Genomic DNA, 27,818 nt, shown 5'->3' with positions numbered 1-27,818 from the left:
TCGGGCCGCTACCATACACGCAGAGCACATTCGGCAACTGCCAGAGATCAAATGTTGACATCAACAGATGTGCAGCATGGATTGACATCGGAATACCGATTCTAGACTCTCCGACTATGCAATCGAAGGATTCCGGCCCTGGACAGCTGAGACGTTGTGATGTTGTCTTCGGTCAAATACATCATCTTCGGCCCTACATCCATGGGCAACACGAGCGCACGATCAGCCTTGTGACGTCAACCTCGACAGGATGAATCGTTCCTCTAGGCAGCTGAACCTAACGCTGGCGAACTGCTCCGCGAACGATGTTGTTAGAGGCGATGGGATCGAGGACGGCCGACCTTATCTACCTGATCGGCAATATGCTAGTAATAGCTTCCTCCCGCACTTCGGGATAACTACATCCAGAGTGTTGATATGCGAGCCCGCGCGTCACTGTCGCGCATGTGTGCGGCGTGGCATATGTCATCCCGCCAAACCCTGGCTTTTGTGACGAAAGATGCAGCACTCATCAGTCGATGCCCCCTCGGAACCGCAATCACATTCCAGAGGGACTGACCTTCCGAAAAGGTATACTATGGGAATTTGTACTCGACGATCGTTCAGGCGTAATGTGGCAGGTTCGGCTTTGCTTTACCCGGTGGGATACACGTTGGAGGTGAATCATTTGTATTGGATGATCGTCGATATCGTCAGGCTTTGTGAGTAATGCTGAGTACATGACTTCTTTCGCTCACCCTGATGGTCACGGACGGCTCTTGACATCAGAAGACACGTGTGCTCATTACAACACCCGATTACCTCTTACCCTTCGATCCGTCAACAACGAGAAATGGAGAGGCTTATCTGTGTGGAACGACCATACGCGCAAGAGACCCATCACGACCGAAGTACTGCCTGCCAACGATGTCGTAACAGCGATGACAGTGTGCCATACGACCATGTCTTCATTGTGATATAGGGGTATCTTCTCAGGATCGGTGCACGACATTCCACCCATCGGAGCTTCGAAACGGCCGACATCTATCAGCCTCATTTGCTGGCATGGGCATTTCTCGAAACCATTGCTACAACTCACCCCTTCAACATCTCATCACCACACAGTCTCGTTGAGTGCTCGTTGCGGGTGCCTAACATGTGCAAGACTGGATAAGACACTTCAAAGCGAATCGCAATCGACCACAAACACACATGTGAATGAGCAGCATATATCTGGAAAGGCCTTAGACACGAAATACTGCAATAGTTTGACTTCAGACGTCAACTGGTATTCTTCCCAACGCATAGCTCTACTGTGGTACTGGAGTGAGTATCAAAACAACGCTTCCCAACCTCTATCATCAAATACAACACTTCTTCAGTTCAACGATCCGGATCAAAGTCCCTAATCTCCTCACGCGGCTTCCTCCTCCCCTTCCCCTTCTTCTTAACTCCTTCAACCTGCACCACCGTCTCCTCAGCAGCCGCACCAGCATTCCTCCTCCCAACCAACCTCTCCAAAACAGCCTTCCTCGCTTCCGCCTTCTCCTCCCTCTCCGCCCCCAACCAATCAAACACACCCTCCACCTCCGTAAACTGCATAAAACCACCCCCTCTCCACGCATCCCCATGTACCTTCTTCCCCGTCTCATTATCCATCTCAGCAGTCTTTTGCGAACTGAGCGCCCGTCCCCAACGACAATACACCAACCCCTGCGTAAGCACCCTCACCCTCACCCCCATATCCCTCCACTCCCTCTTCTCGTAAACAGGATCGCTGAGCGTAGACGAACCAACCTCCCACCCACCTTTCCGATACGCAGTCACCCCGTTAAAACATAAGATTTGCGTCAACGCCGTATCACCCCCCGCACGCTTCTTCTCCGTTTCACTCAACGCATCACGCCGCTTCTGCTCATCCTCCTCTACGTCTTCGTACTTGTTCCGCATATTACGTTGGCGCATGGATGCGTCGTTCCAACATTCCATAATAGAGGAATCGTAGTTATCTTCTTTGAAGAGCGGGACGTGGTGGTATGCTGTGTGCGGATCGAGGTGCATGTGCAGGGAGAGGAGGCCGGCGGAAACGGTGAGGCGGCGGAGTTCGGGGAAGACGGAGCTGAGTGAAGGAGCGGGGGTGGGGGGTGGTGTGGAGGAAGGGGAGGGAGTTGAGGGAGGTGGGTGGACTAGGGAGAGGAGGGGCGAGAGGTGCGTCCATAGTGCTCCGATGATGGTGTTGACGTGGGCGTTGAAGTTGTGCGGGAGGGATGTGGGCGTGGGGAGGTGGGCGAGGATGGTTGCTGCGTATCGCGCATTTCTCTCAAATCCTGTGTTGTGTCAGTTCAATCCCCATCTCTCTGGTTCTCGTTCTCGTTCCCTGCCCAGATTGATGGAATAGTTGACTCACCATCCCAATCTTTCATCTCCCTCTGTACCGCCGCAACAGCTCTAACACCCTCCTCCGTCCCACCAAAGAATGCATGCTGCAACACCTGCTCACTTAACACATTCCCTATCATCGCACAAACTAACGCTTGCATCTTCTCTTTGTTGACAAAAAGATCGTGCCACCCCCATACCCCACTCGGCCCGCCACTCGCCACGCAGTTAATTAGTTTCGCCGTCTCTGGTGTTAAACTCTCAAAGAACAACTTGTGCACGAATCTGTCGCCGTCGGCGGTCGTGGTGGTATGCCCGGCATGCGCACCCTTCGGAAAGTACTTTTTTGAGAAATCTTCGACAGAGGACATGAGCGACCATAAACCGTCGCGGATTTCGGCGTCGCGGAAGGCGTACAGTGGTTCTGAGGGTAGTTCTGCGCGGATGAGGCGGGGTGAAGAGAGGAGTTCGCGGGCGCGTAGGTTGGGTTGGGTTGACCACCTCTCCTCTGGCGTTCTTGTGTGCCAATCGCGTGGGTATTCGAAACCGGGGGGATGGGTGGTGAGGGGTGAGGTCATGGTGCGTTGGGATGGTTGTGGTGTGGTGAGTTCGGTGATGGCTTTGGCCGATGAAGGTGAAGGTGAAGGTCTAGTCGGTGTAAGCCGTGTGGTAGCCGTAGTCAATCTAACAGCCCCCGTTCTTGGTCTTGGTTGTTTGCCAACAGGTGTGTGTTTGAGTCTGTCTACTTCGATCTCCCTCCTACTAGGACTGACTAGTCTGGCCGACGAAGTCGTGGGAGAGAACGATAGTTGCAAGTCGTCGTCGCTGCTGGACCAATCATTTTCATCGATCGCTTCGTCTTCTTCGTTCTCAGTCTCGGTCTCGCTACCTGTGCATGTTGATGGCGACGGCGATATCGCTACATGCGTGCTTGCACCAGCCAGCGTGTTCCCTCCTTTGTCGTGTGGCTCTGTCCTACCAGTCCTACTACCAGGACTTCCCGCTTCAATAATAGTGTGCAAATCGCGCGAAAGTTTGCGCACGGATTTCGGAGTCGCGTACGGCCGGGTATCGTCATCTCCATCATCTTCATCCCCATCTTTAACTTCAAATTCAGCTTCAAGTTCAACTTCGTCTTGAAGTTGGCACGCTGCGGCTTCCTCCTCATCCAGCTCATTCCCATCCATCTCATATCCATCATCTCCACCCACCGTCACCGCCCCCGCACCAGCATAAACCGCATTTTGATACTCCTCCGGATCATACGCTTCTCTCTTCCTCTTCCCGCCCGAGCGCGCGCTAGGGATATCTGATATATTGCGCTTCTTGGTGGGTGGATGTTTAGCGGGCGAACTGAAGAGGTTGTGGAGGAACGACATTGCGCGCGATGGTTGTTGCGACGGAGGAGTGAAGCGTCAGAGAGATGAGATGCGCGCTGTGTGCTTAGTATGATTTAGTATGGTAAATTGGCCGTTATGAATGGCGTACTTGCACCAATGCGATGGCTTGCGTCACCGGCTCTTGTATGTTGTATGGCTAGGGTGGTCGCTTTGTCTTTGTTGGTGCGCGACCGCATGCGGCAGTTGGTGGGAGCGTGCAGCCGGATGGAGGTTTGCGATTGTTTTTGCGTGGGAGCAACAAAGACACCAAGAGGTGTTTTCGCGGTATCTTTGCGGTGCAGCGCGACAATGAGTGTCTTTGACGTCGTGGTTGCCTACTGTGTTGCGACGTTAGAGTGAGGTCCGGTGAGGGTAAATGCATGCGTCGCATCGTTCTGGCTCAATCGTCGAGCTATCAGATCAGCAGAGGGAGACACAGCAAGAGACTTCAAACCCCATTGAAAGAGGAACCACTATCATTACCTCTGTAGAGTAAACCCGCTATGCTAGATACGCCTGGCTCGATAAGTAAATGTAGAGCGATGATGCAAGGAAACGCTAGACGACAACAATAGACAAAGAAACTTGAATTGAGTTTATGACTTGGGCGGTGGTGTAAAGTTCTTGTAGAAACAAGAACATAATGTGCTCTCAATCTGAGGCTTAAGCCTGACGTCGTCGCCTGACGAGCTCGTGCAAGCTGGTACTCCTTGTCCACCTGCTACGCTTTGTTCGATCTTGACGGCTATTTCACGTTAGTTGTTGTGCGTAGGATGAGAGCTGCCAGTGGTGCTTACCGTATGGCCATGCCTTGTTTGGGACCTTTCCAACTGCGATTGTGTCGTCTGGGTAAGTCTGCTGCATCTTGGTGTACAAGATGCCCTGCATGTTTGTCGCACCGTAGTCGCACTCAAAGTCGCCTCTCTTCCCTCCAAGGCTTCCCGTCATGTTGACCGTCTTTGACCGCGTGATTTGGAACCGGTATCGCTCGGTGTCCTTCCCGGCGTCCAGCAACTCGAGGTCTTCATTCTGGAACGTCAGGTCGAATGTGTCGTCCTGCTTGCCCGAAGATATCTTGTAAGACCCTGTGGAACCGCTGATGTCCCAGTTCAAAATGGTAAGAGCTTTCTGTTGGTCATCGTAGTAGTTCGTGTTCGGCGGGCATGTCCAAGTGTCTGGGTCTGAGGTGCAGTCTGTTGTAACGGTATCGAGGAAGAGGACGAGGGACCAGCTTCCGACGGGGAAGTTCGAGGGGACAGCGGAGGGTGTGGAGGTGGTGACTGCAGATGGGGGATCGTCGTCGGTCGTGGAGGGAGAGTTGGAGTCAGGGTTGGAAGCGGGCTTGCTATCGGTACCTGCTGGTGTCGTTGAGCCGCCTGTGTTCGCTGCGGGTGCGCTGCTGTAGAAGTTGTCAGCGTGAAGTCCCTTTCTGAATGGTTTGTCAGTGCTGGCCTACCTCTTCGAGTCCTTCTTCAGTCCCAACGCCAGTCCAACGCCCAATGCCACGATCAGCGCGATGATCAGGGCGGCGACCACGGCAAGCTTCTTCCATCCCCAGGCAGCACATCCTCTCTGCCTCCGTTGCCGTACGTGTCCAAACTTTTCCTCGTCCCGGTCACTCCACACGCTGACACTGAGATTGCTCCCATTGTGCATGTCCTCGCTGCTTTCCCTTGGCGTGAGCAACCTGCCGCCCGTCAAGACCGATTGGATGAAGCCGGGCTTCTTCTCGACCCTGTGGTGTTGTACTGGTCCGACATGCTGATGTGACGGGTCGTTGCAGAATGTGCTTTCAGTGGTGACGCTGATTTCGGCAGCCTTGGACGAAGCCGACTTGCCTCGTTTGGCGTCGAGGATTACGGAGAGACGCTGGCCAGCCGGTGTCGAGATGCGCTTTGCCGGCCGGTCGTCACCGATCTCGTAGTGTGCCTTTGCGCGCTTGGAGCGATAGAAGTTCATTGGATCGGAGGCTGTGGGCTATATTGCTTGTGACTCGCGGTGTATGGTGTTCTGTGTGTCAAAAGAAAGCGTCCAAGTTCTCCTGACTGCAATGGCTATCGCTCTGCGGGTGGCTTGCCGCTATATCGCGCTATAGCCTGGGAGCGTAGGGATGCCGATGACGAAGACGATGGGGGTAGGGAGGTGAGAGGAAGATAACAGGAGCCTCCCTCTCCACGGCTGTCAGGCGCGACGCACCCGCCTGAGCCATGACAGCTCTCGAAAGCTTGTACGAGACGGAATCTTGTTGACATGATCCTACTCAGGCCTCGAGCGCATGGAGCCTGCACTCTATCACGCGCTAGCGACCGTTATAGTATCGAAGTAAACTTCAACGGGCTAGGCGGTCACCCCATTCTCCTGACCATCACTCATGGAGCTGGTTCTCGGTGGAGCCGCACGGTGCTGCGTCGGGAACGGGTGCGCCATGCATGGGCAGATCATGAGAGCTTCGCGGGAGCTTTTATGCAGACAGGATGATGGCGTGCTTGACATCTGGGGTTGAGGAGGTATTCCACGGGCCTGAGGCAGTCTCAATGCCCTGCCATCGTCGCGAGGCGCTGTCGCACGAGTGAAGTTTGTTTGCAGTCTCGTTAGTAGTGTCGTTTCGGCGGCGGTGTTTGTTTTGCTGAGTGATTAGGGGGCGCACGTCGCTAAATTCGGAGCCTGTTCCTGCATTCGGCCCAGGGATCCGGGTCCGAGGGATTTTGCTGCCAAGTCTCGAGCTGCACCTCTCTCAACTTTCTTTCACGTGCCTGCGTGTATACACCGTGACAGTCACAAGCGGCGATACTCAACACGCCGAAGAAGATATCTGGGTAGGTGTTTGTTACGAGACTGTGATGTCTGATGAGGAGCGACGCTAGTGTCGAACGCGCTTTCCTCACGCGCTCTCGCTCTCACCGCGCGCTTCACCGACGCGTCACAAACGCGACTGCCTCAATCATGCTCTCGCCTACCGTGACGTTTGCACACCTGCGCGCACTTCACTCGGAAAATTCTTTATCAACTCACTGCACGCACTGACTCCAGCTTTCTCCGTGCGACCACTACCTGGTTCTTAGCAGCTGCTCAAGGTGTATAGCAACTCGGCAATCCCCATCAGCATGACCGCCAATCGAGTCAAGGTACGCCTTGTCCCCGGCTGCTCCGACGGCGATCCTCTCCATGTCCCTCCTCCGGGAGCTCATACCCAGCTTGATCCACCGACTCTTTACCTCGAGAAGATCGGCCAGCAATGGATGGAGAGTCGAGATGAAGCTAAGCCGGGTGTGCAATACATCCTGGAAGACCTGCCCTTTGGTTACACCCTTTGGCATCGTCCACGACCATCTAAACCAAGCCATTTCGACAAGTACCTGTATGGCCATCCTGGAAAGAAAGCATTCGACTCGCCGAACAGATTCTTTCCACATTTTCTGCATCTGATGAACAACAACGGCAACAGCATTGGCTGTCCATGTACGCTCTGCAGCGGAAGTGCTGGTGTGCTTCCAAAAACTTCAGCCAACAGCTCGCAAGTACGCAGCTCCAGCGGGGCGTCTTCCCGAAAGGTATCCAGCTCGTCTGCTTCTCTGTCTCTGCCAAGCCGGCCTTCCAGTGCCCACAGCGTTCAATCGCCCCCAGTTGCACCGCCGCCGCCTAGTCTGGCACCACAGCACAAAGGTCGGCCAAAGAAGATAACTCCTGGTCTCGACAGGACGAACGTGGACAGTGAGGGCACTCCCGACGTCTACAGGAATCTCATCGATAAGCTTCGCCGGCATCGCGATGTGGACGAGCCCATACTTGAGCCCTTAAGTCCAGACTGGCGCGCTGAACAAGAACACCTTCGAAACTTTCAGGCCGAAATAAAGAGACAAGACCAATGGGTTCCGCGGACTGGAGACATTGTCCTGTACATACGCAACATGCCCGACACCGTTGAATTGGTACGAGACAACACCACCGGTGAGCTTCAGCTGTACGATGAGCGGCGCAAGCAGCATCTCGGTATCCCACAATGGGCGGCAGGCCTGGTTACTGAGCCGGCTACTGGTACTACGGTCGCCGAGCTCGCTTCTACTCAGGAGCGCAATGTGTCCAGCATAGGTGTACGTGTCGAACCGATCCCAAACCCCAACGATCCGGACAAGTCGCTTTCTAAGAGACACAAGTACGTCTTGTTGCGACAGACAAGCCCGTTCGTCATGTGGAGAGATCTCTTGCGCCGCATCCCTCAAGAAGACTGGCATGACACTGTCAAGAACGCTCTCGCCCTGATGTCGACGCTCTCTCTCATGGGCAAGTATCGATTCCGAGGATCCTGGCCTAACGCGAGCATATACTGCCACGGCATCTACGTTGGCGCTGAGATGCTCGCTGTTGGGGACACAGTTCGTCTTCTTCCCAACAAGCAGTCTGGTCAATCTGGCTGTACGGACGTCATGAGCATCAAATCGATTCGATTGAAATGGACCAACCTGGATAAGGCTTCCGACAATGACTATGACGAGGGACGGCCCTACAACTCCGAGATATGGATCTATGGCTCAGCGTACACCAGCGACGGCTCACGGTCTAATAAGCAATGGGTGACAGAGCATAACGTCGAAGCCCCGAGAGTGGCCAATGACTATGCGGACTGGTATCCATTGCACCCTGCTGACAAAGAGCTGGCTATCCCCTACTCACGCGTCCTTGGCCGTCTGCATGAGCAGGACGCCCTGGCTTACTTTCTCAAATCCGATCACGACCCTCCCGGACTTGACATTGGTCGACAAGCCGTCACTGAAGCGCGCGCCTTTGCTCGGAAACACGACAATCGTATAGCAGCAGAGTCTGATGCCACCTGGTATTGGGGAGACGACCGAGCCGATGCTCTCAATCTCCACACCATCAACGGTCTCGACGTGTCGCGCTATGACCTCGATCGCGATGTCAAAGATCTCCGCCGCAAGTACCGCCAACTAGATGGTATCGCCAAAGCAGACGCGAAGCCTACAGGTCAAGACATACTCAACGGCAGGGGATTGCGTACCTTCATGGCGCCGGCTTTGCCACTCCGCACGAGCGGCGCGAAGGCACAAAGCGAAAGCGGAAGCTCGATGGCAAGCGAAAGCCACGCGTCTCGAAAGCGCACGCACATCGTCGACCTAGATGACGAGGATGACACTGAGGAGGATGACATCGACGAAGAGATCAGAGAGCACACCAAGGTTGTGCAAGATGACCGCGAACGTCCGAAGAAGAAGCCGAAGGTGATGGTGGTCATCGACTGAAGGCCAACCATCAGCACATCCAAGACCAAACGGTGAATATACGAGGATACGATTCGATGAGCATATGTGAGATGCTTCACTCTTGCAAGAAGACATTATACATTAGGAATATGGCGATGGACGAGGTGGAAGCCTGGATGATTCCCAAGGCGACTTTACTTTATGCGGGAGGATCACTGTTGATACCCACTACTACGATATAATCGAGTAACTGTATTTCATGTACTGTACCAGATCCTCGTGATATTACGGCAGATGCCAACACTGGCTGCTTAGCAGCCACAATACCAACATACAATAAATGTCCTTGCGTATCTTTAACTTGGTGACGCACTCACGCAGCAATCACTTCCAATCCCTCCATCCTCTCAGACTCCTCCGTATCAACCTCATCAAGCTCAACATCACCTTCTACAGTCATGTTCCCCTCTTCATCTGCCCCAGAATTCGCTTCTTCGATATGCGCCGCAGCCACAAGCTGCCGACTTTACAGACTTGCCTAGATGCATCATCAAGACCGAAACCAAGAGTTCAAGAGCCTCGCTGCCAATGCGATCCTGGGCGATCTACTCGCGTCATTGAATATGTAGTAGTATCCATGGGCTTTAGTGAAGATAGAACGCGAGCGAGGGACATTGTCAAATTCGGGCTTGCGGTAGTCAAGTGAGCAACTATAGCTAAAGCTTTGACGCTACGAGATTTGAGCCTGGTCCGGTCAAAAGCACTTGCTATCATTTGTTGCGCTTCGGCGCGGATGAAGACAGCGGGCAGGTATGAGGCGTGGTAACCAACAGGTAGTACAGGTGAAATTGACCACCCTGTGGCCCCCACCCTCACTTTCAAAAGAGTCACGGATATGATTCACGAGAATGACTCATGCGTGCTTTAAAACTCGAGAATAATGTGATCTAGTATCTCCATTACACAACATGCACGACGGCCGGATCTACAGGCTCATTTCTTTATGTGACGGCGGCTCTAAGAAGCATAAGCCACTACACAACGATCTAGAGGGCTGCTATCAGCGATTCTGGATCTGGGTTAATTACACGGGGGCTAGGGCAGATGACGAGTCGAATTTAGATCAGCGACTGGAGTTCAGCCCGGACTTGCAGACCGAGGTAGCCCGGTTGCTTAAACTCATCATCAGGAGCCTAGCGGGAGGCATGACACCATTTCATATCCTTACTCGACTTGAAGCTGACACATACAGACTTCCTATCAGCAACAGCCATCCATGGAGCTCTCGATGAAATGGAGCGCATCATGATGATCAAGTCAAGAGACAAAGGCTGCTTTGAAGTGGCTGCGGTCGGGTGGGTGAAGAAGCTACACCCTGATATACCGGAGACTTTGGCCGAACAGCTCGGCATATCCATCGAATGCAGGCGACTTCGCCTACTCCGACAAAAAAAGTACCAACAGGGATTTCCCCTTGAAGGATATCAGCATCGTCAGGCACGGATGACGCAGCCAGAAGATCAGATGGTGGCCACGTTGGACCGTGTGACTCTGACCGACGCTCCAGTGTTGGATCCAGCACTACCACCAGATGATGCTTCGCATCAGCAGAGTATCCGGTCTGATGCCATTACATCATCGGCATCTCAAGCATGTTTGTACCCAAAAGCATCCAAGCCACCAAAAGGCTCCGAGTGGTGTGAATGTAAATGGTGTTGCAACAAGCTCGGGGCTGAGAACCTACGGTATAAAAGATGGTGGGCGTATGTCTGCCTATGAAGCTGTCGATCGTCGTTGGCAAGTAAGCTTACAAGATACAGATTGCACTGGGACGAAGACCTTCAGCCGTACACGTGTATCGACAGTCGGTGTGAGTGGCCGCCGATATACTTCACAAGCGTAGACCAATGGCAGAAGCATATGGTGGAGGAGCACACCGCTCGCTGGACGGAACAGATCCACAGGAAGGTCCAACACTGTAGCCGACACGTAGACAAGGATGGCCGTACAGACCGAAAGGAGTTCCAAAACCCCAGAGCACTCCGCGACCATTTGGCTGACGAACATGCTCTAACGAGAATGGATGTTGGATGCACCCCTTATCGAATCAGATCGCCGGGAACATGTCTGTTCTGTAACTTCGATGCCGCTGCCAAAGCAGTTCCAGAAGATGAGCTTGAAGCAAGCAAGAATGCGAACGTCGGTGACACTGCTGTTGAAGCGCGTGAGTCTGAAGAGCTTGTTCGAGAAAAGCTCTGGGAGCATATCGGCCATCATCTCAGGAACTTGGCTTTCTTATCGCTGAAATGGTTCGAAGATGACAAGGTCGACGTCAAAGGGGGTGATGGAAAGGCGAATGCCGCGCAGAGGGAAGGATCTAGTGATGATGATGATCGGGAAGCGGCGTCGGTAGCGGGGTGCTAAGCTTTGTCCTCAGTAGGATCTAGGTCCACTCCTTAGACAGTCTTCAATCTACTATACCTGAGACTTGAGCGATGATGAGCCGCTTGAGAAGTCGGTGCGATGGTCAAAGGATAAGATGATTACGACTGACAGACAAATTAGGCCGATGCGTACGCACGTACGCTAGCGCGATTACTCAACTGTTCCGAGGTTCCGAGGGACGCGTCTTCCCCGCATCGAAGCTAATCATGCAACCAGCACCAGCACTACAAGCTATGCACAACAAGCTTTCGGTAGTAGATATCTTGCTCTTTGTATCCGCGACAAGATGTGAGGAAAAGTGACCCAACATCTCGAGGTTGTACCCAACAGGCCGCCTCCTCCTTCAACATCACCACAATGTCCAAAAACACCACCAACAAACCCGTCATCGCCGTCGTAGGCGCAGGCCCAGGCATCGGCGAAGCAGTAGCCCACCGCTTCGCCTCCGAAGGCTTCGTCGTCGCGCTCCTTGCGCGAACAGAAGAAGCGCTACAAACCATGGCCGCGAACATCAACAGCGACGTCGGCACCGGCACCGCACATTACTACATCACAGACCTACGCGTCGAAGACACAGTAACATCGTCCTTCAAGCGCATCCGCGAAGAGCTCGGCCCCGTTAATGTGCTTGTTTACAACGCTGGCGCGCGCCGCGTAAACGGACGTTCGCTCATCGATACCACGAGCGAGGAATTCGAGAACTTCACCAAGATCAACCTGTTCGGCGCGTTTTGGGCGAGTAAGCTCGTTATCCCGGATATGCTTGCCGCGGGCAGGGGAACCATTCTCTTCACCAGTGCGACGGGTGCGTTGCGCGGTATGCCAGGCCTGGCGTCGTTTTCGCCCGGAAAGTTTGGGCTGCGCTCGCTGTGTCAGGTGATTACGCGGGAGTATCAGGCGAAGGGTGTTCATGCCGTTAATATCATTGTCGATGGGCCGGTGGATGGGAAGTTGATTGGCGGAGTGATGAAGAGGCAGTGGGAGCGGACGGGGCAGACGGACAAAGCGGCGGATGTGGAGAGTCATCTTGTTCAACCGAGGGATTTGGCGCATACGTACTGGTTCTTGCATACGCAGCCGAGGAGTACGTGGACGCAGGAGTTGGATGTTAGGGCTATGAAGGAGACGCTATTCACCAAGCTGTAGATAAATCAAAATGTATTGGCTGGTCTCAGTATACCTATCCAAAGACCGAATGGAATGTACGATAGAGTTCCTATATAGTCCGTTCAAAGGACTACAAACGAGCTTTCGTACTCTTTCCAGCTTCTTCCGCCTTCGCTTGCTCAGCAAGTACCCTCCGTAGTATCTTGCCCGCATTGCTCTTCGGTATCGCTTCCACAAAGCGGATACCGCCCCTCAACTTCTTGTGCGGCGACACACGCTCGTTGAACCATGATTGTAGCTCTTCTTGCAGCTTCTCATCGCCTTTGTACCCCGCTGCCACAACGATATATGCTCTCGGTAACTCCGTCACCTTCGACTCACTGTACACGCCAATAACGGCCACATCGGCGACCGCCGGGTGGCCAATCAAGAGAGCTTCGAGTTGCGCCGGCGCGACCTGAAAGCCGTTGTACTTGATGAGCTCCTTGACGCGGTCGGTGATGTACAAGTTCGCATGCTCATCGAACTTTGCGACATCGCCGGTGTGATACCATCCTTCCGCGTCGAAAGCCGCGGCCGTGGCTTGGGAGTTGTTGTAGTACCCTTTAAAGATATTCGGTCCTTTCAGACACAGCTCACCTTCTTCGCCTATCCCCATTTCCTTTCCGTCACTCACGACCTTGGCTGACATGCTGGGCAACAAGCATCCGGATGTGCCCAACGCCGTGGTCCAGGTTTCGATGCGTTGCACGCTCACGGCGGGCGCGGCTTCAGACATGCCGTAGACTTGGAGTGTTTGAGCGCCGAGGCGCTTGTGTATCGCGGTGATGATCTCGACGGGTATTGGGGCGGCAGAGGAATGCAGGTCGCGTAGGGACGTGAGGTTGTACTGGTCAACGATGGGGGCCTTCGCTAATGCGAGCGCGACAGGCGGAACGATGTAAGCGATGGTGACTTTCTCTTTGTCTACCGTCTCGCAGAATCTCTTGAGGTCAAAACCTGACATGATGTGATTGGTCACGCCGTAGAAGATGGTGTTTAGCAGTAGTGTAGCAATTCCTGCATTTATCAGCGCATGTTTAATTGTGAACTCGTTGAGCTTACCGTAGATGTGATACATGGGTAGGAAGCCTATACCCGTGTCTGTTTTCCAGTTGGTGTTGTAGCCATTTGCCGTCGTAGCCTGAATGCTGTTTGCTACGACGTTCTCATGCGTCAGCATGACACCCTTTGGCTCGCCAGTGGTTCCAGAAGAGTACACCAGGTACGCCAGATCTTCTTTGGGGTCGATTTTGACTCGGTTCATGCTGACTGACGCGCTCTTCAGAGAAGAGAAGTGCTGAACGGGGATTGTAGGCTTGTTGTTTCCAACCAGCAGTATATGATCCAGAGGAAGGCCGACTTTCGATGCTGCCTTGCAAGCGACCTCAAGACATGCCACAATTGTCAACAGTCCCTTGGCTTTCGAAGATGTCAACTGAGATACCAGCTCATCGACGGTGTACATGGGGTTTAGAGGACACACGACACCTCCAGCAAGTAAGGCGCCGAATGTAGCAGGCGCGACATCGATATCATTCGGCGTCATGATTGCCAAAACATCGCCTTTGCGCCATTGCCATTGCTCCTGGAGGCCCTTCCCGAACGACTCCGCGGTGGATCGTAAATCAGCATATGTGAGCTTTCGGCCGCTGGCAACGTCTACGAAGAGCACTGTTATCGTGTTAGACGCCGCTCGATAGATGTAAATGAAGGCATACCATGATCATCCGGGTACTCGCGATCCGGTCGCTCGAGAAAATATGTCCACACATCGACGGCGGGTATGGTAATGGGCGGGTATGACGACTCAGTCGGCATTGTTAGCAGTGTATTATTAGCAGTGTAGCAAGAATGAGTGATTATGCTGCAGCGTTCAGCTTGGAATAGATGTTATATTTCCCATCGACGTGATCGTCATTGAAGTAGCGCATTCGAATATTAGGGTTTGGTACTTCAATGGCTACGTCCGTAACACGAACGCGTCAGCGGCGATCGCATGTGATTAGTCGTGGGTACCCAAGCAGGCACCTCGAGACCTCGGGAGAAACCATTGACATGGGCCCAGCGCTCCAGACACGGGCAATATTCCTTCCGCCCATATACAGGCATTTGGGGACTGCGAGAGCACAATGTAACGCGGTAGCTGTAATCCTGAGGCCGTGTCCCTGAGTGCCGGCTCGGTTGAGCTCACACAAGCACAATCGTGAATTCAGATGGGAGGCGATCGTCTGTGTCTGCGAAGGATATTGCTTGCTGTAGTTTGAGCTGAGGACGCGCACATTAATGTGTTCTGGTTGATGAAGGTAACATCGAGTTCGGCGGGATCGGAAGCTGGGAAAGCGCGCCAACCGAAAGCAGACTAGGCTATCATCACGTGGTCCCGGCAAATCTCCGTGAAATCTGGCTCGCGCAAGCAACACCAAAACACAACACACCCGTGGACTCTTCACATGCACGAAAAGACATCACATGAGACATCTGGAACATCGTAAATGACTTCCTTTCGTATGCTTCTTCAATCATGAGCCACCGCTATGGAATTTAGCAGGCCGACGTTCGTCGCATGATCTCCAGACGCGTCAAGCTCCGCGACAGCTCAGCAGCCACTACGCCAAATAACATCAGAAACATCGCACATAACTTTTGATCTTCCTCCGCCATCCCCATCTCAATATTCCTCGCACAAATACCGTCGCCAAGCCCTGTGTTTATCGCTTTCCAATGCCTTGACGCGTTCCGCCGCAGGCTCTAGCACACGCGCATCTTCTTCGCAGGTGCGCCCTCGTCGACTTCTGCGCCCATGGTCTCCTTCCGCTTTGACTCATTGCGATTGACCGATGCTTCATCGCTATCATCCGTCGCAAACACCTCGCCTTCTTCGTCCGAGCCATTTGGGGCACCGTTACCGTCTTCCGGGGTGGATGCACCGTCTTCTTCAGCGGTCGTCGTATGCTTTGCGAAGGTTTTCAGCACGCGAACGAGTGACATAAGGCCATCATCCCGACCCTTGTTCTCGAATGTCTTGTACTCTGTTGCATAGCCACAATACAGGAGAACGAACTTCAGGAGCGCCTTGATATTGAGGGAGAACGGCGAGATCATGCCACTGTCGTTCAGCCTGCTGAATACTCCGTCGCCCTTGATGACCCTTGCGTTCTTGACGTATGTGTTACGAGAAGAGTCTGTGGTCGTTGAATAATAAAGGCCCATCTGCTTCCTGATAGCGTTGTTCTCTCGTACTGTGTTGTTATATCTGGTAGAGGGTTGGTCACGCTCGTCAAGCCAAAGTAAGTCTCCGATCTTCTTAGACTTCTTCTTCACGGCAAAGCCGACCTTGAGCGCGTATTGACCGGGACGGTACTCTCGAACCTCGAACGCCTCAGGAGCTGGGAAAGTGGCCAGCGCATCCGGGCAAGACTGCTGGAGCGATGCGAGCACCTGCTCTTTAGTGAGAACTTTTGAGCCCTCCTTTACGTCGTAACTTGGCTCCCGCGCTTCTAATTGTCGAGGCTCGTCGAATCCCAGTTCAAACATGTATAGATGGCTCATCGTTCGGTTGGTGACTGCCCAGCTAGCTTTGGTTGTTGGTATGCAGGACAGATGTGCGTGGTCTAATATAGGGAAGATGGGCTCCGATGGTATGAGTACGCTCTAGATGTCGAGGTGATGGTGAGTATCGGATCTTACCGAGATTGCGTCCCTCCACGTGGCAGTGAAGGCGGACTGCAATGGCGAGCGATCGCTCTCGTTCTATAGCAAGTAAAGTTGCCTTCACCTCGACAACAGAATTATACTACCGATATCAAAGCTGCAGCTACTATACTTCGTCGCCGCAGTCGATCGTCCGAATTACCGGTTTCGCAACTTTCCGTACAGCATCCTTGACAGAGCTACCGACTGCGTCCCAGTGCTCGCCGAGCCAAGTCAGGTACAAGTCAAGGTCCGTGTGGTGCAGTCCAGGAACCTCATGCAACAGCTTTCGGACAAAGTCACGAAGGTCGCCACCTTCACTACTACCAAACAACGCTGCGTGGGCAGCCTGATACATCGCAGACTTGGACGTATACTTGCCGTCACCATCTACTCCAGTAGCCTTGATCATTGCATCGGCGTAGATCTCACGGTACATTTGTAGCGACAAAGGTGAGTGTGGCGCATCGAGAACTTCGTACCCTGGCATCCAGTCTAATGTCAAGAATTTTGGAAGGGAAGAATAGCCCAGGCAGCGTGGGGCGGTGGAAGCGCGCTCCCAGTCGATGATACCGGTCACTTCGCCGGTGTCGGGATCGCAGAAGACGTTTTGGAGGTTGAGGTCGTCGTGACGAAGGACGAAGGTCTCCTCGCTCTCTCCGGGTTTGACCGATTTCGCGAAAGCGTCGCTTCGGAACATTGCATCCAGGATTCCATGGATGACGCCGGGCCTTCCTTTACGTCCCTCGCACGGCCAGGCCTCAAGCAGACCGTTAGTGTAGAGCTCCAGACTTGAGTCGTACACTGGCTTCTCAGTAAGAGCCTTTTCAGTGGCCATGTCTTCTGCTATCAGTTCTGGGTCGATATTGCATTCCCAGAGCGAACCAACGGTAGGCTTTTCGTTTGCGTCAACATTGTCAAAGCACAGCGCGCCGATTTCATCAAACTCAAGATGGCGCAGCTCAGCCATGGCCTGAGCCAGCGAACGAAGCATGCGCGAACGTTTCGACGCCAGTTCAGCGGAAGGAAAGTCGACTGTGTCCTCATCCCAATTGTTGAGGATCGGATGAGCGTCGTGCCAGACTTCAGAGGCGGATCTGCCTGTGCAGGCCTTCATCAAGATATAAGGCGCACCTAGCGTGTTATCCAGCTTGTCGTCATAGGCTACGACCTCAGGGACGGGACACTTGGTACGCTCGCCAATGAACTTGATAGTGCCAAACTCCGAACGCATCATGTATGCATCCTGCTTCTGCCAGCGAGCGGCGGTGCCAACGCAAGGAATCTTAACCACGTATTCACCGTCGTTAGGGCTGTTGGTAACCCGGTATATCCGAACGAAGTTGTAGCCACCCTCATGTTCGCCGCAGAAGATGTAGTCATCTGCGCAGTACTCTACGGAGTTGTTTAGATGCTGCCAAAGGGTCTTCTGGAAGTTCGAATGGTCAAGCGCACGGAGTGGCTCCCAGTCCGCGCGGTCAAGCGCTTCGCTATCAGGGCACGCGCTTGTTAAAGAAGACGTTATCGAGCCGTCCGACTTCGGCGTAGATGACTTATAATCTTCGAAACCGTCGTCAGAGTTTATACCGCTGGGCGAGACAGCACTTTCGCGCTGGATGAGGGCGACGAATGCGGAGTGGTCATTGCCGCAGTCACGCTCAACTACTTTGAGCCAACCTTCTCCATGATCCGTCGTAGTTTCAGGCGCAAGCAAGCGCTGAGGTAGCTCGGGCAGTGTTTCGATAATGGTAAGAATACCAGAGATAACGTTGAGGCTTGGTAGCAAACGTGCGGCTGTTTGTGAAGCAACGACTTCGTGCGACGTATCTGCCCGTTCTAGGACTTCGTTCTTCAGCTGGCGGGCGAATCGAGCTCGGAAATTCTCGTAGGCAATGGATAGCACTGTGGGTATGTTGGTATCCTGCTTGCTGGCACGATCGCGAGATTTGAGATCATTCACGATGTTCGGTGCAGGCGGTGTCTTGCGAAGTTTGGTCCGAGGGCTGTCCTGAGGGCGCTTGGAGCTGAAGCTGGAGGCCAGTCCAGGAAACAACGACGTGAGACTGAATTGCATGTTGACACAGATATTTGGAGTTATTATAGGGTGGAGTGGGCGTGATGTTCGGTCGGCTGACAGTCAAACTACCCGTAGTAAGGTAGTGTTTCGGGGTGGAGAGAATGTATAAGGCTCGAAGAAGAGAGCAACATACACACAGGTCTCACAGATTGGAACTAGCGCCAAAGTGGAGCCCGAGCTTGTCTAGCCCGTGAAATGCGCGGCGTAGTGAATGATGTACATGTTGACAGATGGAAACGAATCACCACGTAGCAAACGCTATACAAGTGTCCTATCTAAGCAAAGGGTTACTTCCAAATGACTGCGACGGTGACTCATCCTCGCATATGCGGTCTTTGATATAAGATGTCTCTCGACATCGAGTGAAGTCATGAAAGAATGTCGAGGCAGTCGCCTCTGTTACCAGAGTCACCACACTTCAAAGAGAATACTAGCTCAAATCACGACAACGCGTGGAATCAATCCAGCGCAATGAAGCGCGCGAGCTACAAGGCAGCAATGTTATACGAAAAAGCCTCGGCGCCGCAAGACCCTCGATCTCTATACACTCTGGCCATACTCACTACCGCCCGATATATACATGCACACGGTTCCCCACCTTGACTTATCCCAAAGATCAACCAAGATGGTAAAGCTCGCAGGCGGATGGATAGACCTGAACGAGAGATACGGAGAGATGTTCAAAGGCGACTTCAACCCCAATATCTGCAATAAGAATACCCTCAAAGTCTTGGGCCTGACACACCATTGCAAAGACTGCAAGGTTGGTACACCCTGTACTATCGTCTGCACCCCTTGTCCACTCTAACTGATCGCTACCCCAGGCGCCCCCGCAGAAGAAGTGCTTCTGGCAACTACATTTCGGTCTGTAAAGCGAAACCAGTCGCCCTAATAGACACTGACGAGTCTACAAGCGTTCTGTGATGAGTGCGGCGAGCGCTTCACGGTCTGGTCCAGGGGATGCGGAAAGCATCCTTACAGCCACGGCTACAATATCGTTTTCAAGGCCGTACGTGATGACTGGCCGGCTTCGGAGATAGAGCGACTGTTGGCGCCAAATGGTACTGTTCAGGTCGAGGACTTCGCGGACCTACTCGACAACGGGGCCCCCTCCCCTAGTCAAGACCCCGAGGATGACGATGTTGCTGAGCTCGCTGGAACGGTCGCAGACGCCGATATCAGTACGAATGGCGAAACCATCGAAGACGCTGCCTCTATGCAAACGACCCCGGTGCTCGGAGCTGACTCCAACGTCGAAGTCCAACAAACCGTCGCGTCGCCTCCCCCCATCCCCACAGACAAGACTTCCAGAACGTCGCCATGGCTTCCCACCGGTCTCAAAGGTAAAGACGCCAAGGGCATGAGACAAGCGCGTGCGGCGACCGGAAGAAAGATACGACGGGACACAGAGGCTGCTGTGCAAGCCGAGATAGCTGCGGATGAACGCGTGAAAGAAGCGCAGAGAGCGAAGAGAGCGGCCGACGTGGCTAAGAAAGCAGAGCAAGAGAAGACGAGGATGGGAAGAACTGGTCATAAGCGGAAGTAGGCGATGCTTGCTGCTTCCGTTCAAGTTATGCATCTACAGTTGGGTTGTGGTTCTAGGTCACGGGCGGTATCGCTGCTCGGCGTTTGATTCGCGCGTATGAGATATGTAGGAGACGACATGAATTGAGATGATGATACGTATGATGCGCACATATTCAGAACCAGCTGTGATGCTACCAGTACAATCAGCCATCTACATCGCATAAGAACACTACAACGCGACTCACAATGCTCCATATCGCATTACCACTCAGCTTCCACCACCCATAACCTTCGTCAAGCTCATGGGCAGGAGATTGCCAAGCCCAAGACCACCCCCCTCCATGCCACGCAGCACCTTGCGCATCGCAGTGCCGCTCTCCCCCTTCGAGCCCGACCCGTATACAAACTCCGCTACCATCCTCAGCTGCATAGGCGCCTTATCATCGCCGTAGTGGCTGATCATCTCAGCCTTTGTGACCTTCTTCCGCACATCGTTCCATTCGCCGCTCTCAGCCCACTTCTCGCACTCTTGCCTGTATTCGGCGTTCCACCACGGAGGTAGCAGACCTCGCCGCGTCTCAGCCAGGTCTAGGAACTTCCGGAATGGCTCGATGCTTGAGGATTTGCCCGTATAGATGCTGTTCGGTGTAGGTTTGTTCTCGAGCTTGTTGTCATCTTCGGATCGCATGCGGAAGGAGTCGATGAGGAGTCTGTAGACATCCTTCTCGGGGCGGTCGTGGAGGTATTTTCCGTCGTCTAATCGTGTAAACGGATTCGGTACGTGCTTCTCGAGGGTCTTCATGCGAGGCGCGGCGTAATTGGAGCTGTGTTCGGTTTTGGGTGGGAAACCATCGTAGGCATTGGCATTGGCTTGCGCTTGCTGGGCGCAGATCTTCTTGTGGTTCTTCCAGTCGTCCTTCTGGCAGTCACGGCTGCAGTACGGTGTCGTCTTGCACTTAGCGCACCGCTGAAGTGTGCCTTTCTCGGTGTCAGCCTCGGCTTTGTTGCATCGGGCGCAGTTGGACGGCATTTCGCTCTCCGTCCTGCTCGTAGTACTGGTTTCTTTGGATCCGAATGGATTTGGGACGAATAGCCAGACGAATACTGCAATGAGTATCCAGACAAGCGTTGAAGGCATGATGAAGTGGACGGCACGTTCGCGAGCTGGATTGATATGTTGGAAGAGGGGGAATTCGGTCCGTGGGGAAGACGCCCACAATGTGAAAGCAAAAACTCGCGATCAACGTCATCGTCCTAAAACACGCTAAGGAATTAAAGTGGGGTCGAAGGTTCCATCCCGCCGCTCCACGTTCCCGCCACGTGCTCACGTGCTCTGACGTACACCCGTTGACGTACTCCCACAGCCACGAGCCTCAGCTCCTTCGAGCAGCATGAAGCTCGCAGCATCTCGAGCTTTCTGATATCTTGCTCTTGGGAATGAGTACTTCGTGATTGATAAGCGGTGTAGAACCCAGAAAAAGCAAATGGAGTATTTGAGGTGGGGTCCATGCGCGACGAGCAGCTCCGAAACACGCATCGTCGGCGTGATCACATGCGCCTTCTCATCGTCAATCCAGACACGCTCCGCCGACGGAGATTGTTCTTCGCGTGACACGACTACCATCTCGATGCATCGCGGTCGTGATATGTCTTCCCTGCATATCGAAGGATGTGCGGGGATAGACGATGGAAGGGCGGATGCGGGGAAGCTACACGCGTCTATCTCCCCACTTACGACCGTAGTTGACGGTCGATAACGATTACAAGAGCGCGACGGCTGAATGTGTGTACATTCAAGGAACGCCTGATTGCCATTCATTCCATATAAATGGCCATCTTTTTCCGCATATATCTGGCGAGATAGCAGAGTTCCATGCTACCCCTTGAAGCACACACACCACCTCCAGCAACAACATCATGCAAAACCCATCAGTAGTACTATACGGGCCGAAGAACGCAAAGATCGAAGATACCGCAGTGCCAGAGGTGGTAGACCCTCACGATGTGATCGTTCGCATTAATTATGTGGGAGTTTGCGGAAGCGATGTAAGACCACCCATCATCACATAACCCCATTCAACAACTAACCAAACACAGGTCCATTTCTGGCACCACGGCGGCATCGGCAAGATGATAAACCCCACTACCGGCATAGTAATGGGCCACGAAGCCTCCGGCGCAATCCACTCCGTCGGCCCATCCGTCAAAAGCGTCAAACCGGGTGATCGCGTAGCGATTGAACCAGGCATACCATGCCGTATCTGTAAAGCGTGTAAATCTGGGGTTTACAACATGTGTCGCGATATCCGTTTTGCTGCGGCGCCAGGGCCGCCTGATACGCAAGGCACGCTGTCGAAGTACTTTCGCAGCGCGGAGGACTTTGTGTATAAGATTCCTGATAGGATGGGGTTGGATGAAGCGGTGCTTGTTGAGCCGCTCGCTGTCGCTGTGCATGCGGTCAGACTGGGTGATGTGAAGCCTGGCGAAACGGTCGTGGTAATGGGGAGTGGGACGATCGGGCTATTCTGCGCGGCGATCGCGCGTCGATTCGGTGCGCATCGCATCATCATTGTCGATATCCTGGAGAAGAAGCTAGAATTTGCAGCCAGCTACTTGAAGTGCGAGACCTTCCGCTCATCGACCGACGCCAGTCCAGAAGAAAACGCCGAAGCGCTGCTCAAGAAGTTCGATCTCGTTGAGTATGGCATCGACACGACTGGCGGTCTTGTCGACACTATCATCGAAGCTTCCGGTGCGACAACAAGTATCGATATGGGCATCAACCTTGTGCGCCCAGGTGGGAAGTATGTCCAGACCGGGCTTGGGAAGCCGAAGATCGAGTTCCCGATTGTGGCTATGGGCCAGAAAGAGCTCATGGTGAGGGGGTGCTTCAGATATGGTGCCGGGGATTACGAGCTTGCGGTAGGGTTTTTGGAGAAGGGATTCATCGACGTGAAGCCGTTGATCAGTTCGGTGACGCCGTTTGAGAAAGCGACTGACGCATGGGAAAAGACGTCGAGAGGAGAGGGTATCAAGAATTTGATTCGAGGGGTGGAGGGCTGATGGTTGATGTGGCTCAAGAGAAGAGGATCTCTTCTCAATCCATCTGCAACACGACTTTAACAACCAAGCGTCTGTCCTTGCTTCATCGAGCGTGCGTTGTCCATCCTCCAAACACGTTTTGCCCACATCTTTAAATACTGCCATGTGTGGTACACGCACTCAGTATCGGGGTCGAAACAGCAACTTACCTTGGGGAAATCTGGGCGACGCTCGATTTCCTTAACGCACCTTTTCAATGACATTCCATCAAGTACAAAGTTTAATGAATCCGCATGGCTCCATCGAAAGCCCACCAGCGGTGGTGCGGCCAGATCTACCACGTTTGCGTGTCCATCAATCCATAGTTCCGGGCAAGCCTCTCGGGCATCTCTCTCCCAGTCTCTTGGATAAATTTGTTCGAGAATGTCCGTGAGATAGAGGAACAAGCTCATCTTGAGTCTCCCATATGTAGTGGAGTGGGTCTCGTGGTGTACATTGTCGCCTCCAGTGTGCTGAAGCTCGACAGCAACACAAACCTCGTCCACCTCGATACTGTCGGAAGTGTCTCGGATCAAACGGAACAGCCCGTTCATGTTGATGCGAACATCTGCGGGGTTAGTGGGGCGGGTGAGTGCCACTTGGACTAAGATCGTTGGTACTGCGGATTCTGATAACAGGCTTTGATAGACGATCTGTCCCATCAGACGATTCCGATGCCCGCCGTCGCGGACACCCATCCCAGCGTCATATCTTCTCAACAATTCCGCGTCGCTGTAGTCATTGATTCTCTCTTGAGCCACAAGCTCTATGACCACTGGCATGTATCGACCAACAGCTTGAACCAAAGATCCCCGGAATGCGACGGAAACATCGAAAACATTCCGATCGAAATTGGGTTTCCTGGCGGAGTTGATGGGAAGCCGAAGACGATCTTCCGTGGTGATTGCATAAGCACAGATCATGCCTTGCACTTCATTAGGAAGCTGCGTAAGTGAACTGACTGGCCTCGCGGCGTGCCATCTTACAACGCCAGAAGCTGGGTAAACAGCAAAAGAACGGCGAACCCTTCGTGATCCTGTGTAATACTCGACCTGACCGTGTTTGCTGAGACGGCGCATCGTGACGGACGAGAGAAGCAGTTCCGAGTTCGAAAGGCGTCGAAGATTCAACGTTTCATCTTTGGCAAGAGCCGCGAACGCCTCGTTCAATCGGGCAGTGCCTGCTACGATATCCGCAAGACTCGAGCTACTGGAATACATGCCTCCGGAACAATTGAATGGGGCCCCAGAGTGGACGAAGGTAATGCTACAGCGTGGTAGGTCTCCATTCCAAACTTTCTTTAGTAACGGCAGTAAATTTTGGTTTATGACGACCTTGCCACATCCCCAACTGCAGACAGTCGTGATGTCGATGACTACCTTTTTTACCAACCTCATCTGAGAGCCAAGTGAGGCGAGCCATACCGGCGCATAATTGATCTGGTAGTAGTCATCCCAATTGCTGGCTTGACACCCCCTGATTGCTTCGCGGTCACACCTGGTGCCAACTCTGGTAACGACGAAGGTATTGTTGGCGTACAAGATGCCAACCGTTTCGTGATATATCTGGCGACAAGACTTCAGCAAGCCGAGCCCAAGTGAAGCTTCATGCCTGAACTTCTGCGCTTCTTCCCGTCCATGGTTTTGCCTTTTCTGCCAACTTTTCAGTCTGCGCGGAACACGCCTGCACATCCGATAGCGGTCCACCCATTCATCTTCTGAGCTGTCACCGGGGAAAGACTCATCATCTGCACGAATCTCATAAGGCCGTCGGTCGTAGTAGAAGTTGGAGTTATGGATGAGTATTCCAGGTCGTCGTGGAAGCACAAACACGTATTCGTTGATGGTGTTGCGTACCTCCGCCGGCAACGTCAGGAAGGATGGCGCGGACGGATCCAGAGGAGCTGAACAGCCTTTTGGGATTTCCATGGCAGTGTATGGAAAGATGTGTGCGAAACGGTGTTAACGAGGAAAATGGGTGTTGCGAGGCAAGACAGAGCTGATGGCGGTCTGGAGACAAATGGAAGGGGCGGCACAGTATCCGAGCTAGGCTGTTATGGGTTAGCAGGGCAACGCGAAACTCACGCGTGCAAACTTCCAGCGATGGCTCATGATGCTGCTAATGTCATTCATGCTATCCCGTGTCCGTACCTAGCTATCACCGCATTCTCCGCCAGTTCCTGCAGACCATCTCAGCACCATTATCACGACGAGGTTATCGCGCTTCTCCGATGGCGCGTCCAGAACTCCTGATGTCACCCGCATTCTCCGCGGAGCATGGCCCCACTCACAATCCCTCAACGCCTCATCTTCTTTAGCGCATCATCAAGACTGCCCCATCCGACCTCCACACACCGCCTCAAATCATCCCAAGCATGTATCAAGCACTCGTCGCGCCTATTTACCGGACATGCAAAGTCCATCAGTTCTGCGCGCCGCCGAATGACATCAGCCACCGAAGCAAGTTTCAACTTCTGGCCTCCCGAAAAGCCAAGGACAGCATTGCTGCTCACGTCGGACTTCCATTTGGTTGCTCTTGTGCAACGAAACTCATGTGGTTTCTCAATGCATTTGAGGATGGCGCCGAAGCCGTTGATGCGTATGTTGGGTGTGTAATGTTGGCGCTCACGAGCATAGATGCTGTCTCGGAGGAGGTCGGTGAAGAAGAGGAAGACGGCTTGTCTTAGCTTCTTTATTGGCACTTCAGAACATGCTCTCTGGTGTCCTTCGTTGTCCTTTATAATGATCTTGATGGTCGACCACATGTTGGCTCTGAGTATGGACATGCTGCTCAAGAAGCGCACGAGACCTCTCATGTTGATCTTAACATCCTCGAGACCTTTGTCGTCATCCAGGATGAAGTTGAGATTGATGCTCTGGCCGCTTGTGAGCCCAAATTCGCCCCTGGCGATAAAGCTGATAGTTGTGTTGTCGATGGCCTCCGGCCAGAGCAGGGTCTCGAGTGCGCTAAATCTCTCGAAACTTGTCTCGACTTCCTGACTGGTCATTGAGAGGGTCAACGAATACCCTGGTCGGATGAGAGACTTTACCGAACAGGGAACCATCCTGAGAAGGGTGAGATCAAGTCCGTGTGTAACCTGCGCAGTCAGATCCACGACGATGCCTTCGGGCCCAAGTGCTACATATCGAGCGATGATCTGTCGGATCGATCTAGGCAGGTCTGCGCGGGATTTTATCGGCTTCTTTGGGTTCCAGAAGACTTCTGCTCCTTTACTCAGAACAGTGAAGAACCTCAGCCCCGAGCGTTTGTACTTGACGAAGTGCCATTCAGTTCGCGATCTTCCCACTTGTTTAAATTCAATCACGACACTCTTTAACGATCGCGAAACATGCCTTAGTCCAAGCATATCTTCTTTCCCGAGAGTATGTAAAAGAGTGTTGAGATCTTCGGGGACCGCTGTAGGGTCACTTGCACCATGAATATGGGCAGAAAGCGCTCTTCCTGTAGACTCAAAGACTATCTCGCATTTGGCTTCCGGATGCGCCCACATGATGCGAAGGAGGGGGAGGACATCGAAATCGGCCGCCCACCGGCAATGGGATGGACACATGGCATCCGTGTCGATGACCACCTTGCGCAGGAAGCGGTAGTGACCTCCAATAGAATCCATCCATCGAGCAGAGTAGTTCAGTTGGTTGTATCTTTCGTTCGTGTAAAACATTGGTTCATACCATGCACGATATTCGTTTGTAAGATAGCTGATATCGTGTCTGTCGGTGCGTCGAGTGAAAGCGAACGTGTTGTGCCCGTAGAGCACTCCAACTGCCTCAGAACAAATCTGGCGACAAGATCTGAGTATGCTGAGTCCATCCGAAAGGCCGTCGGCAAATTCTGCTTTCAAAACTTGCAAATCCTTCGCCTCGTTGTCCATAGCTGCTGCCCATGCTTGACGGTCGCGTTCGTAATGGGAGATGCCTTCATATCGGCAGGTTTCGCACCGACAGGATCTCAGCTTGTCATCGTCGTAGTCGTCTAGGTCCGGTGCTCGTGGAAAGAAGGCGTCAGCGTTATGTAAGATGACGGGACCATCATTCTTGAAAAGCAGCTCGTAAACGGCGTTTCGTATCTCGGCAGGCAGCTCCAAGAAGGAAGGTTTGGACGGGTCGGCAGGTTGGGAAGTGACTTGTATAGGCTCCACGATTGTCGCACCGTGCGACACAAGGTTGGCCATCGCGCGCGTCGACAAAATCTTTGAAACTGATTGCTGAGTTTTGAATAGTTGGTTAAACTGGAGTTCGAGCAGGTCGCGACAGAATTTAAAAATGCGCAGTCATGGGTTGGGCGTCGCTACCGCCCTTGGATGTGGATACGAACATCTGAACACCATCATTCTGCGCACTAATGCGGAGGTGTCTTTTCAATTAAATGCACGCTATAGAATAAGACGCACGTTGAGGCAGAGGCTACAATCCTATTTTGTAAAGGGTATGATCCAGCAATGACATGTACTCGAGTAGAGTCTGCTGTGTTTTCACCCACGAGTCTGTGAAGAGTGGCGTCTTCGTACACATCCCATCTCAACTGATAGCCACCGATTCATCACTACCCATGTCCTTCTCCTCAAGCTAATCTGGTGCCTCCCCTTTCCAGATCACGCCAACCTGAGAAAAACATCAACAGGTCTACAGTCTACATTAACCTGAGAGCATGCAAAGCAGGTGTCATGACGTCGACGTAGGCTCCAACCCTGTTCCCTGTTCTGGCTTTCCCTAGATCGACATGAGATGACTAGTCCAGTATCCCTTCCGCGTATCGTTCAATCGCGTAGGCGGAATCCATTCCAGCAGGCTTCATCACCACGTCAGCAAACTGATACAAGATGGCCTCATGGAAGTTTGGTCGTGTCTTCGCAGCAGTGATACCACCTCCAGT

General features: G+C 53.1%; 12 protein-coding genes across 12 annotated transcripts; 5 read left to right on the top strand and 7 right to left on the bottom strand.

Annotated features, from left to right (window-relative positions):
• Window positions 1-1,362: 1,362 nt before the first annotated feature.
• J4E83_010937 (uncharacterized protein) lies at window positions 1,363-2,389 on the bottom strand (the record flags this gene model as incomplete). Its single annotated transcript, XM_049337815.1, has 2 exons — window positions 1,363-2,306; window positions 2,383-2,389. 2 exons carry the CDS (start codon window positions 2,387-2,389, stop codon window positions 1,363-1,365), a joined length of 951 nt encoding a protein of 316 aa, XP_049183085.1.
• A 1,944-nt stretch (window positions 2,390-4,333) lies between these two features.
• J4E83_010936 (uncharacterized protein) lies at window positions 4,334-5,696 on the bottom strand (the record flags this gene model as incomplete). Its single annotated transcript, XM_049337814.1, has 3 exons — window positions 4,334-4,482; window positions 4,535-5,136; window positions 5,194-5,696. 3 exons carry the CDS (start codon window positions 5,694-5,696, stop codon window positions 4,334-4,336), a joined length of 1,254 nt encoding a protein of 417 aa, XP_049183084.1.
• A 1,145-nt stretch (window positions 5,697-6,841) lies between these two features.
• On the top strand, window positions 6,842-8,995 carry J4E83_010935 (uncharacterized protein; the record flags this gene model as incomplete). The annotated part of the gene is made up of 2 exons (XM_049337813.1): window positions 6,842-7,196; window positions 7,362-8,995. 2 exons carry the CDS (start codon window positions 6,842-6,844, stop codon window positions 8,993-8,995), a joined length of 1,989 nt encoding a protein of 662 aa, XP_049183083.1.
• A 1,715-nt stretch (window positions 8,996-10,710) lies between these two features.
• J4E83_010934 (uncharacterized protein) lies at window positions 10,711-11,380 on the top strand (the record flags this gene model as incomplete). Its single annotated transcript, XM_049337812.1, has 2 exons — window positions 10,711-10,719; window positions 10,802-11,380. 2 exons carry the CDS (start codon window positions 10,711-10,713, stop codon window positions 11,378-11,380), a joined length of 588 nt encoding a protein of 195 aa, XP_049183082.1.
• A 378-nt stretch (window positions 11,381-11,758) lies between these two features.
• Window positions 11,759-12,547, top strand: J4E83_010933 (uncharacterized protein; the record flags this gene model as incomplete). Its single annotated transcript, XM_049337811.1, has 1 exon — window positions 11,759-12,547. The coding sequence occupies one exon, from the start codon at window positions 11,759-11,761 to the stop codon at window positions 12,545-12,547; it is 789 nt and encodes a 262-aa protein (XP_049183081.1).
• A 91-nt stretch (window positions 12,548-12,638) lies between these two features.
• J4E83_010932 (uncharacterized protein) lies at window positions 12,639-14,368 on the bottom strand (the record flags this gene model as incomplete). Its single annotated transcript, XM_049337810.1, has 2 exons — window positions 12,639-14,221; window positions 14,269-14,368. The coding sequence occupies 2 exons, from the start codon at window positions 14,366-14,368 to the stop codon at window positions 12,639-12,641; spliced, it is 1,683 nt and encodes a 560-aa protein (XP_049183080.1).
• A 930-nt stretch (window positions 14,369-15,298) lies between these two features.
• J4E83_010931 (uncharacterized protein) lies at window positions 15,299-16,099 on the bottom strand (the record flags this gene model as incomplete). Its single annotated transcript, XM_049337809.1, has 1 exon — window positions 15,299-16,099. One exon carries the CDS (start codon window positions 16,097-16,099, stop codon window positions 15,299-15,301), a length of 801 nt encoding a protein of 266 aa, XP_049183079.1.
• Window positions 16,100-16,367: 268 nt separating this feature from the next.
• Window positions 16,368-18,314, bottom strand: J4E83_010930 (uncharacterized protein; the record flags this gene model as incomplete). Its single annotated transcript, XM_049337808.1, has 1 exon — window positions 16,368-18,314. One exon carries the CDS (start codon window positions 18,312-18,314, stop codon window positions 16,368-16,370), a length of 1,947 nt encoding a protein of 648 aa, XP_049183078.1.
• Window positions 18,315-18,942: 628 nt separating this feature from the next.
• J4E83_010929 (uncharacterized protein) lies at window positions 18,943-19,863 on the top strand (the record flags this gene model as incomplete). Its single annotated transcript, XM_049337807.1, has 3 exons — window positions 18,943-19,080; window positions 19,142-19,181; window positions 19,232-19,863. 3 exons carry the CDS (start codon window positions 18,943-18,945, stop codon window positions 19,861-19,863), a joined length of 810 nt encoding a protein of 269 aa, XP_049183077.1.
• A 249-nt stretch (window positions 19,864-20,112) lies between these two features.
• Window positions 20,113-20,982, bottom strand: J4E83_010928 (uncharacterized protein; the record flags this gene model as incomplete). The annotated part of the gene is made up of 1 exon (XM_049337806.1): window positions 20,113-20,982. The coding sequence occupies one exon, from the start codon at window positions 20,980-20,982 to the stop codon at window positions 20,113-20,115; it is 870 nt and encodes a 289-aa protein (XP_049183076.1).
• A 779-nt stretch (window positions 20,983-21,761) lies between these two features.
• J4E83_010927 (uncharacterized protein) lies at window positions 21,762-22,907 on the top strand (the record flags this gene model as incomplete). The annotated part of the gene is made up of 2 exons (XM_049337805.1): window positions 21,762-21,890; window positions 21,942-22,907. The coding sequence occupies 2 exons, from the start codon at window positions 21,762-21,764 to the stop codon at window positions 22,905-22,907; spliced, it is 1,095 nt and encodes a 364-aa protein (XP_049183075.1).
• A 2,314-nt stretch (window positions 22,908-25,221) lies between these two features.
• On the bottom strand, window positions 25,222-27,117 carry J4E83_010926 (uncharacterized protein; the record flags this gene model as incomplete). The annotated part of the gene is made up of 1 exon (XM_049337804.1): window positions 25,222-27,117. One exon carries the CDS (start codon window positions 27,115-27,117, stop codon window positions 25,222-25,224), a length of 1,896 nt encoding a protein of 631 aa, XP_049183074.1.
• Between the last annotated feature and the right edge of the window lie 701 nt (window positions 27,118-27,818).

This window comes from Alternaria metachromatica (genome assembly GCF_023757995.1).
Source record: "Alternaria metachromatica strain BMP 0045 chromosome Unknown scaffold_56, whole genome shotgun sequence".
Lineage (NCBI taxonomy): Eukaryota > Fungi > Ascomycota > Dothideomycetes > Pleosporales > Pleosporaceae > Alternaria > Alternaria metachromatica.
Note: the sequence above shows the minus strand (reverse complement) of the source record. Positions and strands in the feature narration are given on the sequence as shown.